Source organism: Symphodus melops (genome assembly GCF_947650265.1).
Source record: "Symphodus melops genome assembly, chromosome: 7".
NCBI lineage: Eukaryota > Metazoa > Chordata > Actinopteri > Labriformes > Labridae > Symphodus > Symphodus melops.
In genome coordinates, this window is record NC_136697.1 from 18,009,359 (window position 1) to 18,029,071 (window position 19,713).

Below are 19,713 nucleotides of genomic sequence, written 5' to 3' on the forward strand. Positions count from 1 at the left end.
TCTGTGGCCTTTCTTTTTACTAAAAGATAACAGTGGCTTGTTTTCTATGATAAATGTTTCTTATGTTTTAGTAGCATCTGCAAAAGCAGCACAGTACAAGGATGGGGTGTTACAGGTGGAAAAAGTGCAGCTGTATTGCAGTGTCATCCCTCAGCTGAGATTCCTCTTCTCTTCTCCTCCCACGCATTTTTTTTTTTTTTTTTTTCCGCTGCTGTTGTAAATTCCATAAACCTCAGTGTCGGTGGCCTCTGAATCACTGCTTATGGCTCTGAGATGTTCAGTAATTAAAACAGGTTCTTCAGTTTTTTGTCTCCTTCTGGTTGAGAAATTATATGCTGGCTAGGTAACCACACTAAAGGTTTTAAAATAGTGAAAGAACAATGGGCAAGTAAATAGTAAAATGAAAGAGATGACCCAACAACAAAGGGTTTTGAACTCAGAAAAATGATACTTACTTTTATTGATGTCAATGTCAATTTTATTTATATAGCACATTTAAAACAGCGGGTGGCCAACCAAAATGCTTTACAGTAAAAGACAGAGTTAGTTAGATGCACTTTAGTACTGGGAAAATGTTTAAGCTTCTACTGCACAAATCTTCAAAGCAGCTTCCTTGTCATATGGTGACAATTTTTCTCTAATTGGACTGGGAAGTTAAAATACGACTATAATATTGCACTGATGTGATCACATAAACGTGGTAAGTCTAAGAATGTGTTCACTGTTTGACTGCTCATCAACTGAAGTAGTAAGTAAAATCTGACAGAAATTTAGGCCAAATTCCAAGATTAAACACTTTATACACAGGTCACTACTGTTGGATAACATCAAATGTAATAAATCTTTTAAAGCTAACATTATTATTTGATAGTCTAAACAGATATTGAAAGCTGTCTCTTTAAAGTTAACATTAATGTTTGCTACTTCAGGGTTAGGGTGTTCAGTTGCTATATGAGCTACGCTAATAAATAAATAAGAAGCTTTCAAAAAAACTAGAAGACAGACACACCCTCAGACATTTAAATCAGAAAGGATTTTTTTTGCCTGTCATATAACCTATCATGATGTGATGTGATAAATTAAGTTTGGAAGTGGCTGAAAGTGATTGGGGAGCTCTCTGCTGCCGGCATGCAGGTCTCAGCAGCTGGGGCACAAGATCTGCCTGTTGCCAGCAGAGCTGGGAATGACTGGTGGTCCTGTCACTTTCCCTAAAGACACAGACATAGAGTTTGTTTGCTGCCAGGAATTTAAGATGCCATTTCTTTCTGGAAGAAATCTTGTAATGTGTTGAGAAAAAGGCTGCATGAGTTGTAGATAAATGCACCGTAGCTTCAGTGGGAGTGGCCTGCTGTGCTGTGCATTCTGGGAGCTGTTTTTATTCACATGAGCCAAGATGACACTTTCTGCCTTTTCTTGGTCAGGAAGGCACCAACTTCAAAATGTACTTCATATTTTTACTATATATGTGACCCAATGTCAATACAGAGTCATGTTTCAACGATTGAAGTGTCCCTTTAAATGCTAACATTAGCTGTTGTTAACAATAATGAGTTAAAAAAATATGGCCCGTTTTACCTTTGGATCTTCACCAATTGTCTTTTTAGCTGCTGATTAATAAGGAAGGTTTGAAATTATCATCTAAATCCTCTAAGTTTATACTTTTTGCGAACCTGAAATACAGCAGTAGGCTACACTATAACCCCAATTTTGGAGTTTAGAAAACATGGCAGCCATTCCAGTATGGTTAATTAAAAATAGCATGTGCAGGACAGTAATGGCAGAATAAAACTATTTATTGCTAAAATATTGCATCTTCATCGCCATGGTCACACATGAAAAATCTTGACATGTCTAATCAAGGCATGTGTAAAGCTGCTGATGAGGTTTTTGTAGTGTGTGAGGGTAGTGAGTGAAAGGCCAGAGCAGCACTGTCAGCAAACAGCACTTCCCTGATAAGAACCCACTGAACCTTGGTCTTAGCTTAGAGTTACTGCAGGGGTTTTTTTTGTGTGGAAGCAAATTTCACCCACAGTTGAACATAGTGACAACATTGGAGAATAAATCAAGCAGTGTGGAGTGGGTGTACAGCCTTGATTAACACACAGTTAATTGGTAAAGTATCTGAGAGTAGGCAGAGTGCTCACCAGGTACCCTACACATTTTCATAGAACATGATCACCTAAAGGCAATGGCGTTAAAGAGCACAAAGAGACTTATTTTGTATTAAAGACACATGGTCTTTTTTGGGTTACAGCATGACAACAAATACAGTGACAAGATTGTTCTGAATATAGACCATAGAGATTCTCTACGGCTACATGTAAGCAAACAATTGCTGTTTATTGAAATTTACTCTGACAAATAACTTCCCAACCACGCTCCAAAGGCAAACTCTTACTCTTGTCTTTGTTGATATATAGGCTGACAATATTATCACACAAATATCCTGAGGGATTCTTACTTCTTACACATACTGAAAAAAGGCTATTGACTTAAAATAAGGTCATACTTGTACCTTATCTGGAGCTGCAATGAATGCCAACTAGCACTGACTAGCCACAGGGACTTTCTTTTGATCCAAGTGTGCTCACACCACCAAAAGAGTCTTCTACTTGGATAGAGTTTTCGTGTGTTGGTTTCTATAGCCCCGTTTCCACTAAGCAGTCTGGTTTAGATCAGTACAATTTGGTCAGATTTGGGTCGGTAAAACCTGATCCTGTTTGCGTTTCCATAGCCAACGCGCGCCCTATTTGGTAAGCGGCGTCTCAGCCGGATGCCGACGGCCGCGCCAGCTTCATAATAGCGTCACATTATATTAGCACGACACAGTGTGCCCCGCTAACTCAAAAACAACCCACTGGTTCCACCTTCTTTCTCCCACACACTGGAAGATCAGCATCAAATGGATTTTCCATTCTGAAGATACAGAATGTAGTCCCAAAGTGTCCCAAAATAAGGAAATCATCAGCCCGTCCAAAGAAGAACTGAAAAACATTCAAATCTTTTTTTACATGTAAAATGAAAGAGCAAAGGTCAATCTTGCTGATTTGGCCAATCACTGGACTTCACTCCGGAATTTGAGCTGAGAGATAGCTTTAGATTATGCCATGCATGGTCACTAAAAGAAAAAAGGTTCACAATTATTTCCATTCTAAGAGGCCAAGTCGAACACTGTCATATCGTCTGCTTTCAAAAAGTTCAATAATAAACAAGTACAGAAACATTCAGTCTAAAGTGTAAAAGGGGGAAGTCTGCAGAGCAACCACATTTGCAAACTCTGCACAAAAATGAACTTTAGCCCTGCTGTGATAGAAAAAAAAGTCTGTACCTTAACCCATGTATCAGGAGACAGCTAAAACAGTTTGAGGGGAAGAATGTGGATGGGTCAACCTGTGTATCATGGAAAATACTTTTCTTTGGCTAAAAGACCTTTGCTCTCTTCACACTGCACACTATCTAAGTCCTGTTTTGCCTCTTTGGATACTTTTATAATCTCTCCAGACCATTCTTTAAGATCTAAGTAATATAAATAAAAAGTAGCACAATAACTCTGCAATATTGTTAAGTGGACCCAGCAGTTGTCCTCAAAGAGGCATAGCCATATGGTTGCAAATGAAAAACTCCTGTTCTTAGAGTCCAGATCTGGCAGGCATTTCTTAAAATCAGGCCAGATTTACCCATATCCTGACAAAATGTAATGGCATACATACAAACAGTTTAAGAGCAATACAGGTAGGACGAGGAGGCAGGCGAACAAAGCATGATGTCTGCCAGACTGTACCAACAGGAGAGAATCTGACAGTGACACAAAGGAAGCAATTTATACAGAAAAATGCACACAGAGCTTCAGTCTTTCTGTGATGCCTCTTTCGAGAGATGAATGTAAATGTTATCAACAGGGCACGACAGAGAGAGGAAGGACCTCATTACAGGCAACACAGGGACAGTGAAGAGGACAGGACTAGTCTGGACTGGCTTTGACTAACCTGAGCAGGTTCTGCAGCAGGAAGCTTATACATCATAGATCCTTCTGTTTGAATACAGGAGCATTACTCCACCAACACACTGAAAGAGGCAGTTTGGGAACACACATGACTAATCTGTAGAGATGAGAGGATAGAAATGGGCGTTGTCGCATAACCTGTCTACAGAATATGATCCGTTAATAAAAGGGGAAATGTTTAAAAAAAAAAAAAAAGCCCTTACTTTGCATTATAGTTTTGAACTTTTTCACTGTAATACATTCTTTAGAATCGAAAAATAAAATTCTAAAATGAGAATTGCTGATAAGGCAGTTCACTATCACTTCTTTATGTAATGTCACCATGACCTAACTCTCAAGGCCACTCACTATGGTACTTATTCGTTCTGTGAAGATTCCTTGCTGCTCTACCACTGGATGCTTTTACAGAGAATCTACCTCTCTAGCTTCCTTCTGTTTCAGCGCTGAGATTGAAATTAATATATTATTCATTTATTTCAATGTGTGTTCTTGTTCAATATATCTCGTGCATCAATGTGCCGGAGGGGTTGTACGCTGAGAGAAGGACTGTATCAAGTTTGATCAGGTTTGTTCTGAGGCATCACATGAGCATACTGAATAAACAGTAGAGTGTTCCTGCTGAAGTTGAGTAAAGCCGTCATATCCTGACTCTAAAACACAATCCTAAATACAAAACTGTCATGGAAAAGTTGAGGTTATTGTTCTTTACTCTTAACTTGATTTTGGGGGTGGGCACTTATAAGCTTCTGCTTCGGCCCACTCCTTTTGAGCAGAATTACAACTGCTCAAATAAAAAAATAAAATAAAAAATAAAATAAAAAAATAAAGATTCTAAAAAGATACCGTCTGTGTTTTTCTGTTCACGACAGATACTTGTGAAGTTTATGTACAAAAGGAGTGACAGACAGTCAACATGACTCACACAGTCAATAAAGTGTCTGGGTTTCACATGAGCAATATTACTGTATTGACACGAATGCTAGACAGCTTTTAAAACTCCATCAGATATGACACCTGCTAAAGTCTGGAAATTCATGTTCTAGACATTTATGTCATACATTTATCAATCACCTTTTGTCTGCCTCTTATATGAGTGCCTTTGTTGTCTATTTCCCTCTTCTTGTCTTACATCTTTTTTTTTTTTTTACAAAATGAAAAGCAATCAGCGGAGACCGCAATTATTAACTAAACTCTAAACTTCTCAAGGCTAACATTTAATTTAAACACCGAACATTTTAGCTTTAATTTAAAACACACATTGATCAACAAACACTAAGCACTGCATCCATTTGGAAAGAATGAAGTTATTCTAACTCAGGGAAAGTTAAACTATTATGTTACACACATGCTTTTTTAAAATCTTTGGCAGTTCTTTGTATATTCAAAACATTAGGTCAGAAACATGACCAGCTATAGATTGTATTTGTATGGTTGTCGTCAACATGCTCAGCACACATTAACAGACTATGTTATTGCTGTTTGTACAAAATTGTAGTACTCAAATTAAACTTAGCTTGTTTAAACAGCAACTATAGAAATTCTGTATGTGTTACTACTGAGAGAGAGGAAATCAAACCTCAAAAAAATTATACAACCCTTTATTGAAATAAAATAGTAAAGTTGTGAGCATGTGTGTCAAAGGTTACTGACAGCAAAATGTCACACATCTCTTTATGATGCATGGCCCGAGACTATGACTTCATCATGTGATGCGTCTGTGCTCCTTCTGCAATAAATTCTGTTAATTCTGTTCCTCTCTCTGTGTGGCTACAGTAACTCTCTTCATGAGGCCTCTCACACACACCCTGACATGTGCAGGCTTGCAACCTCTGATCCAGACATGGAAAGTGAGCTCCACTTAAGATGAGTGCACAGCATTTGCTTTTGCTGCAAGGCAATTAGACAGGCTTTTCTATGTACAAATCCTGCTCCTAAACATTATTCGGTTGTCACTTTCAGGAAGTTAAGGTGTAATCTGAAAGCATTGTAAAGGTACGAACTCACATAAAACAGTGTGTGCTTTTACACTGCAATAAAACTGCTTGATGGATATGTTAAATATATTCACCTTAAAGGCCAAAAACAAGCTATTACAATTCGTGTTTTTGCGTGTATAAAAAAAAACTGTGTGAACAAAAGAGCGAGCTCTGGCCCCATGCCCCAGAACACAATCTCTGCGTCTCAAGCCGATCACAAACTTCTGAAACAAACCCCAACGCAGTCAGTTAGCATGACTCAGCAAGCTGCTGTGTCACATCTGTTTGGGTGAGAGGAGGTGGTGTGGGAGGGGGAGAGGGAAGTGTTTACTTTAAAAATGCAATAGTGAGCAACACAATGATGCTGATCTTAAGGTAGTATGAGCCTTGTCTGTGCTACCAGGTGCTGCGCAGTAACAAGGCTCGTCCACAGTGTTTGGAGCACTGGTGTATAAATAGCAGTGCTGCATCAGATCACTTTCTGTTATATAGCTATGGGATTAGCTAAACTATTGTAATACGTTGAATCAAAACGTTTCATAGAACAAAGAAAAATGCAATAGCCTGGGTTATACATGTAAAGGCTAAATGCTTAACTACAGGAACAGTTTACCTCATATATTGATATGACGTGGTGTAATTGCATCACGCTTGTACTCAGACTTTCCTTTTTCCTTTTGCTCCTTATTAAAGTTGACCATTTCATTCAGTCACCATTCACCTCATTTACACATTGGCCATATTTCTGACATTACAATGTTAATTTGAGGTGATATCACTTAATATTGGTTATCTTACAAATTGTTTATCATATTGCACCTTAATTCTTCACCACCTGAAATGCTAGCATCCAACAAACTCATAGCTAACATTAACTCCTGGCTAATACCAGCTTATATTGTGTTAGGCTACATATGTTTTGGTTAACTCTAAATATAAAATTACGTTTCATTGTTTGACACTACCAAACGAAAATGTTAACATTTACCGACTCTCTGAAATATTATTAGTTGTAAGTGCTTGGATGCCAGCATTAGTTGATGTCTAATTGTAGCTAGGTAAAAAAATAAGTTGTTTAAATTTTAAAAAATGGCCTGCTGTCCCTTCAGATTTCTTATGATTTGTTATTTTCTCATCAAATGATAAGTGATTCAATTATAACGATATATCAGATACCTTAAATCAATGTGACATAAAGTAGGAACTCATCGGTCCGACCAAAAAGCAACTGAGCTTTCAAGCCTCTGAGTGACAGAAGAAAATGACCTCAGGGTGAATATGGTCAATCGATTATCTTCTTCTGTCTGAAAAATGTCCAGCAGCTTCTTGAATTGAATTACGTCTGTTCCTGGCAGTTAGCATACACATGTTACATAAGCTTCAGGCCTACTAGCCCTTTTCTGTGACCCCTTCTTTGACGGACACTCCTGACAGTTCAGACATCCTTGTGTAAAATTTCTCTACACTCATCTATAGAGCCACGCACATATCCTTAAATGTAATGCACTTTATGTTTAAATGCCTCTTGGTCGCAGTTCCAAACAAAAGAAAATGGTTCAGGCAGGGGGTGTCCCCTAATTACCACATATCCGTGTTTACAAGGATATACGGAATTGTCTGTCTAATCAAAGAGCAAGACTGCAAATTGGCAGAATTTTTTTTCCGGATTAAAAATCTGACAATGGTTATGGAATCCAGCCTTTAAGGTCCATGTACTCAGACTTAATTGTACAGTGGTTTATAGGAAAGAGGGGATTAGGGTTATGTCTCCAGTGCAAACACAGCTGAAGCTGGGATTTGGCTCCAACTTTTCTTTTTTACAAGCAAAGTCAAACAAACCACACCACCAAAGAGGATCATGTGGTTTGTAATGTTACATGCACAATCATATGACTTTCAGTGTTGGAACTACAATGAATATTAGCTGCATTCTTAGCATATAGCCAGCTTCCAAAAACAATAACTACCCTAAAAAGAATGCCTTGAGATAAAACGATTCTCCCCTGTAATGGGTTATTGAACGATTGAGTCCTCCTCTTGGAGCAGCTCTGGTAGAGTTTTGTCAATACAAAGTGGCTGCAGGGTAAATATCATGTGACAGAAGCTACACATGATCAGAAATAAGGGCAGCAGAATGGCAAAACAAGTCTATACAAATATGCAAAGCTTAAGCAAACATATAGGTCCTAAAGCCTGCTCCATGACTGTAATGTAGTACTATAGGAGCTGTTCATAGAGTCATAAGGACATAGTTTAACAGCAAAAACATTTAAGCAGATTCTATAAGTGTGTACCTTACCAAATGATTTCACAGAGAAATACCCAGCTGAAACAAAAAAATCATTTTCTAAATCTGAGTTACCAGTTTCACCTTAAAAAAAAGAAAATCTGAAAACTTGGCTGCAAACCAAACAACATGGGTTCGTCTTACAGGATGCAACAATCCTACATGGTGTTTATTGCTGGGATTTCAAACATTAGAGAGGCCAAGATTCTCTGGATAGTTTTCAAAAAAGGGTTGTGTCCAAGAGCAAAGTGTTGCATTTACAGTTCATCAGGCTAAGAAAAAAACTAAAAACTTTTTCTTGACGTTTTTTATTTACTTTGCAAATGCTGTAAAAAATCTTTGTAAAATGGGTGTGAAGAAAAAGGTATTTTTTATGATAGAGAATGTTACAAAAGATAGAGAGACGGGGAACTTGTAGAATAAGAAAGTACAGACTGAGACAGAAATTGTACTCAAGGTTTAACTGTAGAAAGAATAACAAGAAGGTAGTAACTGTATGCAATATTAATTCTTATTTACAATAACTGGACACATTCAGTTTATTTAAAATGCAACCCTGATATAGTACTGCTGAGTCATACTCTATATTGTTTCCATTTTGCACAGGACACTGATAAAATAGTGCTGAGCCGCTCTGGCATTCAACTATTAATTATGCCTCTGATTTATGTTTTTAAAAGCCAATTAAATTCTGCAATGATATCACACCAATAGTCTACACTTATAACGTTTTCCTCTTATTTTAAAAGCCCCAGACTAAGTTTACAAGCTGAATAGCTGTCTAAAATCTTTAAAAAAGGGCAAAATCTGCTTTCATTGAGGAGATTTAGAGGAAGTCACAAACGTATAGAATAACCCCACCACCAACATGTTGAACCACTCATTTACTGAACCGTAAACTGAAGTGCTAATGTGAAAACAATGGCAGCAGATGTCGAGTTTAAATTGATAAGACACCATACAGTACAGCTTAACTCCGCCCTTTTGCCTCCCTTTGTCCCACCTTTGTCCCTTGAGCAGGCTAAACGCTCCTTCTATTTCGGGAGCCCGATGAAGCTTTTCAAGGTATACACTGTGGAGTAAATTAGGATGACAAGGACAATGAGAGCCTCTTCCTTCATCATCTCACCCTTTGCTTCCTCCCTCTCATCTTCCTTTTACTCTTTACTGTTCAATTACCGCTGCCAGAGAGGCTTTTAGAGGATCCATCACTGAGAGCAGAATTGTCAATTGGCCAGAATCATAACGGAATATTAGTAGGACTTTATAATGAAATTCCCTACCTCCCATACCTAAGGGCTAAAATCCCATCGAACAAATTATACAACGCTTTATTGTGAAGAAGGTCCCATAAACAGAATATTATGGTGTCTACAGATTCTCCTTGCAGTGATGGGTGAAACTGCAGTTAGGGCAGTTTACCAAACTGTTAGGGCAGTTTACCAAACTGTCCCTAACTCCATGCTGTCACTATAAGATTATTGACTGGCAGAGGCGTAGATGAAAGACAAAAGGAAAAACAACAATGCGGGTAAGGAGGGTAAGGAGGATAGTTGTTGCTGTAATGAGAATTTATCCCGACAATGGCGTTCAGTTTAATTAACCTTGGGAGGTCACCACAAAACAATTACTCTTCCTTTAAATGAATATTTTACCCTGGTAGAGAGGAGAATTAAAGTAGAAAAGGTGTTTGATTATGTGTGTCTGGTCATAATAAGAACAAGGGCAATAGGAGAATACTAAGTATTAAAACATGGGTGGTTTGGGCAAAAGTAGCATTATAATGAAACTGGTGTGTTGCAGTTCTTCCATATTGGAAACCATGTGATTAAAAAGTTTGTACATTTACTTAAATTTGTTGTGTTCAAAACTTGTATGAAAAGGTTTACATAATTATTGATGCGCAAAGTTCAATGTATCTTTCCTTTAAGGATGACAATTGTAGGATTGAGAATGTTATTTCAAAAATGATGTTGAAAAATTAACTCAGACCAAACAGACAAAATTACACCTTACAACCAGCAGTGCAACATGGGCTGCTCCTACTTCCTGAACATACACAAGCCAATTCTTAAACAAACTAGTTTGGCCACCATGTAAATCTACATGCCTGTTTCCAATAGAGCAGGTATTGTTTTAGCAAAATCCAAATGCACTGCTGCAGCTCTGAGGCAATAGCAACTAGATTTAAAAAGGCTGGTGTAGAACAAACAATCTTTGAAATCTTCTTGCCTTGTGCAAGAGGTCTCAAACTTAATATCTTTGTTTTGTGAAGGGAAACATTTGACATCAGCTAGAATCAACACAGAACATTTTTCGTGTATGTTGGCCAAATCCCTCCGAGAAACTGACAGCCCAATAACAGTTTAATTCAATTCATTTCACAAAACTTTATTTGTCCCTGGGGGTTAGCAGTAAATGATCGACAGGTATACTGAAATTTCACCAAAAATAAAAGGTTAACTAAACAAAATAAAAAGTCAGAATTTCTGAGTAATAACAGTGGCTCTTTTCTTTTTGGGCAGATTAAACTTTTAGCAACTCAAGCCAACTGTGATTCCATAACATTTCATTTGTTGGAGCATATGATCTTGATAAGTCTTACTTCTAGCATTATCTCTATGCCATAGGCTGTTGTATTTATGTCGTTTTATGATTTTTCAATAAAGTTTCTATAGAGATCAGCTTGAAGACTAAAAAGGAAGTTGTACACACAATTTTCAACCACATTAGCTTTTCAGCTACAGGTGTAAAAAATGAAGGCAAAGTTAAAACGTTTCTGTCTGTGAGAAATCAAAGCCTGTTCTCTTTGTAGCAACAACAACAAAAGGCAAGAGGGGATTAGCAAAAGGTTAATTGGCCTATGATGTAGCAGAGGACTTATAGTGTGATTAAGACTTACTGAGGACGTAGAGAGAGAGGGCGATCCCTGCCATGCAGAAGCCCTCAAAGAAGCGCAGCGTGCTGAACATGGGGACGTTGACAGAAAAGGCCACAGTCAGACCGAACACTAGCATGAACAGCACTGATATGATCAGCACTGGGTGGCGTCCAAACCTATGGAGTAGGCAGAACAAGTCATGTCTGAAAAAAGCCATTCAACATTAAATAAAACTTCTTTTTATGCAGGATTTTTTTTTTTTTTCAAATCTTACCAGTCTGCAAGGATTCCAAACACCAAGTATCCAAAGATTGATCCCACCAACAAAGAAAACTTTGCAATGTGAACTTTCCATGCTGAGTCACACACCAGACTCCACTGTGGAGACAAATAAACACAGGTGTTAGTTTCAGGACATGTAAACTGGGTACGGGAATCTGGATGAGACAAGCTATTGACTATTGCTTATTAGCACTTGATCTGTCAGATGTATGAGGTATTATTACAGCTCCAAACACAAAACAATGAAATGTGAGATGGGCACGCTCTCAAACAAAATAAACACCGACTTCATTTTAGACAGAATTTACTGCAGGTATCAAAAAGCTGTGTAAACATGAAAATAATGAATTGCACTTTCCTTTACTAAAAAATGTAACCATGTCCATACAAAGCACGACATTTCTTATTTTCATGCCTGCTCTGCATTGTCAAAATGGTTTACAGCACTACTACTAAGTCTGACTCTCTATTTTCTTCTGTATCTGAAGTCCTCCACCTGAGCAGCAGAACGATTCATAAAATGCAATGCATGACCAGTTTTGCATGAATCATGCATACCATGATATGTTTCTCATTACGGCAGGCACGGGTTAAGATAAATAGACCCTGTAAACATCCCAATGATTACAGAGACGTAAAGCCTTGCAGAATGGGTGAGGGAGCAACTCAATGAAAAGACAACTCCAAGAAACCTGCAACTTTCACAATCGTTACCTCTTTAATATTTCATCGCCAGTAGAGTAGTTGCCCCTAAGGATTGTGTGCGCGTGTGTGGAGGGAGGGAGGAGGGGGGGGTCTTTTTGGTACCAAATACCACCAAGCTGTCTGTGCAGACACAAGAGAGGGGCGTGATGGGAACTTGGTAGTGGTGACAGGCCGGGTATTGGAAAGGGGGAACTACATGTAGTTTACATGTAGTTCCATAAAAAAATGACACAACTTCAATTGGACTAGCACAAAAGAGTTTGGTTCACTTCTTTCTTCCTTTTTTTTCCCCGAGGGGCTCTGACCTCTCGTAACCTCTGTCACAGTGACCTGCTCAGAATGGAACGCTCCAGGATTACCCAGAGCCACCCAGCCATCACATGATCCAGGCATGCCACTTATTCATGGTTTCAGAATCGATGTCAGCAAAGAATGAGATGGAGGTCGGCTAACAAGTTCCTGTTGCACAATCACGACACAAACAAGAGTGTTTAAAAAAATTTTTTAAAAACCCTTAAGCTGACATCCTTTGGGGCTGTGACATAATCACACTGCACTGCACAGCTGGATGACAGTAAGTTGACTGGCCAGAACAGACATCTGTGGTTGACCAGGGACAGATGACCAGTGCTGTTAAATAGCAACATATGAGCATTCTCAAGTCACATGCTAAGAAGACAAAAGCAGCAGCAACATGAGGTTTCTCTCCAGGGCTGACACACTGACCGAGCTCAAACGCAGGCAATTACGGGCACAGGAGAGCACAAATAGAAAAAAAAAAAAAAGATATGGACAGACCTTCCACTGTATCAGGATAACGAAATCCTTCCAAGCACAAGTCAAATTCACACAGTCTGTCCTGCCATGCCCCCATTATTATGGGGGCATGGCATATTTCTGTCAGTTGCTCACTTGCTGTCATCTTTGTCATTTGGGACTAATGAATAGAAATCAGTGTGTACATTTGGGTTACATGTACTGTATGTATACAATAAATGCAGAACAATGAGGGGCCAGAAACAAATCAGTTAGGGCCCCAAATTGGGCTGTCGACCACTCTCAAACAACTGGCCCACCAATGATTGTTCCTCTCCACTGAGTCTCATTAGCTAATATAAAGGCGCTCTGAACTACAGCTGCACATTTCTGCACTCGTTGAACTGGAGAGAGTGGGTGGGTGGCTGAAGGGTTGAAGGGTGAGGGCAGGCGAAGAAGAGGAAGGAATGCTGATTAAACAATGTAGAAACTGGACATGCAGAGATAGGAGAAAAACAGAGAACGAATGTAAGTATGGAAAATAATAACAGGCTACAGAGAGAGAGAGAGAGAGAGAGAGAGAGAGAGAGAGAGAGAGATGGCTGAGAGATGCTTAAAGGCAGCTGCAAAAAGAAGGCAAAAACACACATGGAGAGGCTGCTGCATAGTTACTGCCTAGCAACAAGAGCATTGAATAGCATCATGGCTATTTGACTCATGCTGCTTCTAAGTGCAAATTTCAGTATCACAGCCACACAAAATGATTGAAATCCTGAAATGTGGTGGTATACCAGTTTAGAGTATTGAAGGTAATTAGAAGAGGGTGAGTGAGAGCTAACATAAAACTATACTAACAATGACTGCTTTTGTTTAATTCGTTTTGCATTCATAATTAGGATAATAATACACAGATATCTGACATTGAAGTTTTAGCCTGAGGGGCTAACAGAAGAAGGTTAACGTCACCTATGTGACCGTGCTTTGAATAACTGTCATACTAGTGTTGCATTAAGACTGCACAACCCATAGACTAACATGTTTGACAGGTTGCATGAAGTCAGTTGTTTTTCCAGCAACCGTGGCAGGTGTTGAAACAAACCAATCCATGAGCTTATTAAACGTCGCCTCCTTTTGTTTGCATTCAAGATCCAAGAATACTACCTGTCGCCAAATTGACTTGATGAGTATTCACAAGGGCCCAACAGTCCTACAACTTGAATTCTAACACACGTTCCTACAAACAAACTCAAACCACACGCGAGGGTCAGAGACCCCACAATGTTGGACCCCTCCCTGTTACAAAACAGCACTTATCAGAAATAAGCCTATAGCAAACTCACACACAGACGCATGTAAAGAGCCTGAGCAGTTTTATCTTTGGGTCACACAGTCTCTTTCCTCGCAGCTGACGCCGTGAGTGGCTGTCATTGTGTGCTGACTGGGTATCTGCAGTGGGGTCATCGCCTCCCGACAGCTGAGACCTTTTCAAAGTGTCCCACACTGATCTGGGGTCTGGGGAAGGAGCCAGCCAGCTGGGTAAACAGTATGAAGGGACACAGAGTGGAGAGGCCTGAATGTTCAGCTACGGTATCATTTTTCACATCTATGGGTGTGCAGCCTCCAGCTCAGTGATACTGAGGCAGGGTGTACCCAACAATATGCTTCTACGACATATCTGCCTTATCACTTCCACACATTACTCTGCTGTGACATACTGTTAAATGCTGTTTCGCCATGTTTGTACCATGTAGTAAAGAAATGCTGAAAAGACACTCAATAAAAGCTCAACTAGGGATAAACTAGACAATTGTTTTCATTAGCCATTGTCAAATGAACGCATTGTTCTCTTGATGAATTAATTAACCATCATCATGCCTATATGGAAGAAAGTTTGCAAATTAAACGCTAATACAATAAATCACCCAACTAAGGCTGGAGTTATTGATTATCTTTACCTTGAACTGTTGAAGACGCCCATTGTTTTCCCATTGTGGTGAAAAAAAAGATTTTAATTGGATCTAAAGAATGTAAGACAAAGTCAAAAATACTCTCCAATACCAAAAGCTTAACTTTACATCTTAAAATGTGGACATTATTAAGACCTAACATTAAAACTAAAGAGAATGTATGACTTTTTCACCAAAAATAATCAATTAAATTCATCTTAATAGAGGTTATTTTCTATATTTTAACTTCAAAATTATACAAACAACAATCTCAATGTCTGCATTGGTAATGGATTTCAGCTCCTGGATTTTGAGGGTATGTTTTGGGGTTTTTTCCTCTCTCAGATTTATGCGGCTCTTTTTATGGACAATCTTTGGGTTATTTAGTTTGTTAGCTTCTGGACAATGGTTAGGGCTCTTCGAACTTGTGGCTAACATCTTCTGCCATTTTTTTAGAAAACATTTTACGCTTAAAGAAAATTCTATGAAGGCACTGCAGTTTTGTAAAGGTCTGAAGACCATTCTTCTGGTACTACAAAAGGTGAATCCAAGATTCAAATTAAGATAGTAAAATGATCCATCAGTCTCTAAATGGCAACTATCTCTTACTAATATGCAAGTGTAGATGTTAATCTTTGTCTAGCAGTGGTTCTTAAGCCATTATTTCAAACAGCATGTGCAGCTGACCCACGCCTGAATGGGATCTGAGTCAGTGAGGCTGCAGAGAGACTATCTGTCTCTGAGTAATGATACATTCTCATTTCTCAGGCTCAAGCCAATTAAGACAGACCCTGAGGAGAGCTTAGACTCAATTAGGATGGGTCTCCTCATTAACCACTTCAGATCCATCACCACTGCAACCTCTGTTGAAACCTTCTTTTCTTGACAATCTGAGAAGAGAGGGAGTAGATACGACTCCTGTGCATTTGCAACCAGAGAAACGGCCGACGTGTTTTCCACATTACAGAGAAATATGGGGTCAGAATGTGTTGGTAATATTCTTAGAGAGAAACCGTCACAGTTCATCAATGTTGGCACCCCGCTCTGCTTTTTAAGGATTGAATGTCACAGATAGCTGAGCCCAGTCATGCACAATCCAAACACAGGGAGAAATGCCAAGTCATCACATCCTGATGTGTCACATCCTTGTTCATGTGTTGTGGCGTTGGAAAATAGGGCCATTGGTAGAGTGAAGCTGGTTGTCAACTAGAGACACATTATGGGGTCAATTCTGCTTCAGTTATGACTTCAATTTGGGATTTGTGTGCCAACATCTGACTTACTTTCTCCTGACGGTGACCTTGTCAGAATATGGAGCTTGTGCGTCCAGGAAGATGGGCAACAGCACAGACATTTCAACCAACTGCAACTGCTTGTCACTGATCTGCAGTGGTGATAGTGTCAACATGACATTCTGTCTGGTGTGTGCAAAAGCAACACAAATATTAGAACCTACAGGTTATTACGCCAGCATCAGAGGACAGGAGGAGGGCAGGGTCGCCCAATAAAAAGCTTCATCTTTGAAACTAACTCTTCGTCCTGGGAAAACTTCACATTTTTTTGGTTGTTCGTAATATGGATCCACCCATTCCATTTTCCCCTATTTATGACTTCATGTCAGCTGCAAGTAAGGAATTTTTAAAGGCCTCAATCCATAAAAACTGTTTATCAGGAACCCCACCCCCTGAATTACACTGTGGACAGTAAATGAAATCAGGACTTTAAGTGTCCCCCTGGATCATTGCTGAATTAAAACTTGCTTTACTTAAATGAGGACATTATCAGAGATTAGCAGATGGGCTGCTGGCATCACAGTGGACGCAAGCTTGGGATGCCACATCCCCACCCCCACCCCTCCTGCAGCACAGAAGCTTCAAAGCTCGGCGTCAGATCTTACTCTTCCTGATAAGCCTTTTGATTATTGCATGGCTGCCAAACTCTTCTGAGCTGAAGATGCTGCAGATTAAAAATGCTATTTTTTTTGTGCTGGGAGGGGGGGGTGAGGTTATCTGAGGGTTTATCAGCATTTCAGACTTTGTTCTGAGAAGAAACAAACATTTCCCATTAATCATCATTGGTTATTTCAGTTACAACAGCCTCAATTGTTACCTGTAATCAAATGTGGAGTCTTTCTCCTGAAGATTCAATCACTTTATCCAATATACATCCTTTCAGAGAGCAGGATGATCAAAATCTTAAGCTTTTTCTTTCTCTCACAGAATAATACAATTTGCAGCATCAACAGAAGAGCACATAATGAGAGATATATACTGCTCTTCCTTCTCCTGAAGGCAGACTGCAGCCTGATACTGTCTCCTCAGTCTAGCCTGTACATACAGAGAGGAATATCCCAACAATACAATGACGTGATAGGAGGTAAAGACATCACAGCCACACTGAAGATCCCCAGCTTGAAATATATAAGAACATCTCCCTGGTGTTTGTTCAGGGCGGGTGTTGTTTGGTCACTAATAGGGCTGCATTATTCTAGAGAGTGTAGGCCTAATGACCTTTGCTCCAAATCGAAAGCCCTTCGTGTCTATTATGTCCATTACGACAACCGCTAAATTCCAATAGCCTTGGCAGTTTTGTGCCCTATGTGCCAATGGTGTTGTCTCTCTGCCATAGGTCACACACACACACACACACTGTGTCAGCTGCTGCGATGAGTCACTGTCAGCAGCGTGATGCATGCTCTGTCACCTGTGCAATCCAACTACTTCCAGGGCAAAAACATAGATCTCGATTTAAAAAGAAATGACTCAGAAATGATCAGAGCGATAATGGAGGCAGAGCAATCAAAGCACAGGTTTCTATAAACATGAGTGCGTTTCTGCTTGAAAGTGATCTATCTATAACAATGGGGTGAGTGCTGATAGCCTAAGTGCTAGAATCCCCCTCATATAAATCGACCGTAATATGATGATCGCAGACAGGGTTTCATTGATGCACAACACAATATGATGGAAAAGGATGCCCATCCTTACCTTGGTAACCACATTCTGCACGAGCCCTTTGTGCAGCTCAAACGTCCACTCGCTGCACTGACACTGCATCTTGGTGGTGTCATTGTGGCTGACATAACTTCCATTGGCATAGAGGGAAGCCGGCCGCGCGCTGGTGTTCTTTGGACCGTCCAACAACGAGGAATAACCTGCGGTGTGATTAGTCAGGTTGGCCAAAGGCTGCACACATGTGTTGTTCGGCTGCGCGAGGAGGAAATTATCAGAGTACTGGCTGAATCCAATGAATAACGCCGGTATCCAAGTCAGCACGATCAGCTGTTTCTGGTACTTCCCAAATCCCCCGAGAAACGGCAGAACCGCGCAGTCGATGCGTGTCAGCAGTCCCGCGGACGTGGTTTCGGGGGACACGAAGCCGTTCTCCGGTTGGTGGTCCTCCGTCTCGAGCTGCACCACGGCCATCGCGGTTCCGCCGAGAGATGCCTCCGTTGTGAAGCGAAGCCGGGTTTTGCAGTGCTACTACCCCCTGTCGACTCCACAATGCGTCAATGCCCCCTGCTCCGGCGGTGGAAGCCGTGCGCAGTCAATCACTGGAATGGAAATAAGACGCACCTCTTTATTGTCAGGAAGCACTCCCCCTCCGTCTGCCACCGAGAACAAAACAAAAAACAAAAAACAAAAAGAAGAATATCGAAAACACATGCGTGGCTGACTGCCGGCCGGGGCTCAAGCTCTAAAAACCAAAACGGATTGCGGCGAATTAGGCAATGACGAGGAAAACTATCTCAGGATCTCCTCCGTCCGTCGTGTGATCCATTGGTGTCTCTGTCGGTCATCCACGGCAGCAGCACAGCCACAGGAAGTGTTTCCTGAGGGAGCCACAGGTAACACACCTGCCCACAGAAGCCAAGCGCTGATCACCTTAACCCAACTATGCCTCCTGTAACCACTGGTTACCACTTGGATTGGAAAATGCTCATGTGATGCAGTGCAGCACGAGGGACGCCTGAAACAGATATCAGGTTGTTGACATTGGCATCAAGAAGACACTATTTAAGGGCACCATGTTACTTCCAGTTGCCTACATTTCTTAAAACATATTTTTATTGTACGAATAAATCACAATTTAACCATAGAAAATACCATAGCAATCGTTGCTACACTTCGATTTTTAAATTCCAAACATTTTGCGCAAAAGTCACAAGATCTATTTGGCTCTTTTTTATTCAGTGTTTTTCCTGAGTTGTATTTAGCTACACTGATGCCATTTATGTTTAGGTGATGACAGATAGAGTAGCCTACCTAATGAATAGGAATATGGAGACAAGTTAAAAACAAAGAATTCAAATGTACATTGCTGTTCTGTCAACAGTGGGTCAGAGGGGGAACTGGCTTTGTCCCCGCCCCTCTAAACATGCAAACACTAAAACATGTCTGTTCAACTGTAGATAGGCTACCAGTAGAGGTAAAACAATATGATTTTCTTTAATACATGAGTTTTTGATACGTTAATTTGTAAGTAAAACACACTAATAAATGAAAAACTAAGATGTAAGAAACAATGGGTTATTTATTTTTTGGTGTGGCGTTTCTCTGACCAAGTCTTACTAATATTTTGTCCAGTAGGCAGCCTTATAAATGTATTGTGGTAACCATTTCTAATTCAAAATTAGAGTTTTGCAGTATAAAAAAGAAAGTATATAGCTTCATAACATGAACATAACATCTTATTAATGTGTTAATGGATCAATTGTTTTGAAGAACATTTAAGTTGCTTAGTTTGAATATTCTTAAAGTTATTTCTGACTTTTTGATAGGCCAACATATCTGAGAGTTGCAACTCTTAATAGGTGATTTATTTTTTTAGTCTTGAGTTGTTATTATTTTAGAACATTTAGAAAAACAAACTATGAG

General features: G+C 39.8%; 1 protein-coding gene across 2 annotated transcripts in view; it reads right to left on the bottom strand.

Moving 5' to 3' along the window:
* LOC306826707 (solute carrier family 22 member 23-like) overlaps positions 1-19,260 on the bottom strand; it is a 34,429-nt gene extending 15,169 nt beyond the window's left edge. The window contains exons 1-4 of one of the 2 annotated variants that reach the window (XM_079348186.1): positions 19,102-19,260; positions 17,824-18,805; positions 11,422-11,525; positions 11,169-11,323 (exon numbers count right to left, since the gene is read on the bottom strand). In XM_079348186.1, the coding sequence (XP_079204312.1) occupies positions 11,169-11,323; positions 11,422-11,525; positions 17,824-18,261 (697 nt within the window). In that variant the 5' untranslated portion in view covers positions 18,262-18,805; positions 19,102-19,260. Of the gene's footprint in view, positions 1-11,168; positions 11,324-11,421; positions 11,526-16,945; positions 16,965-17,823; positions 18,806-19,101 lie in introns of those variants that run through there. The other variant, XM_079348187.1, reaches the window with a different exon arrangement.
* Positions 19,261-19,713: the final 453 nt, after the last annotated feature.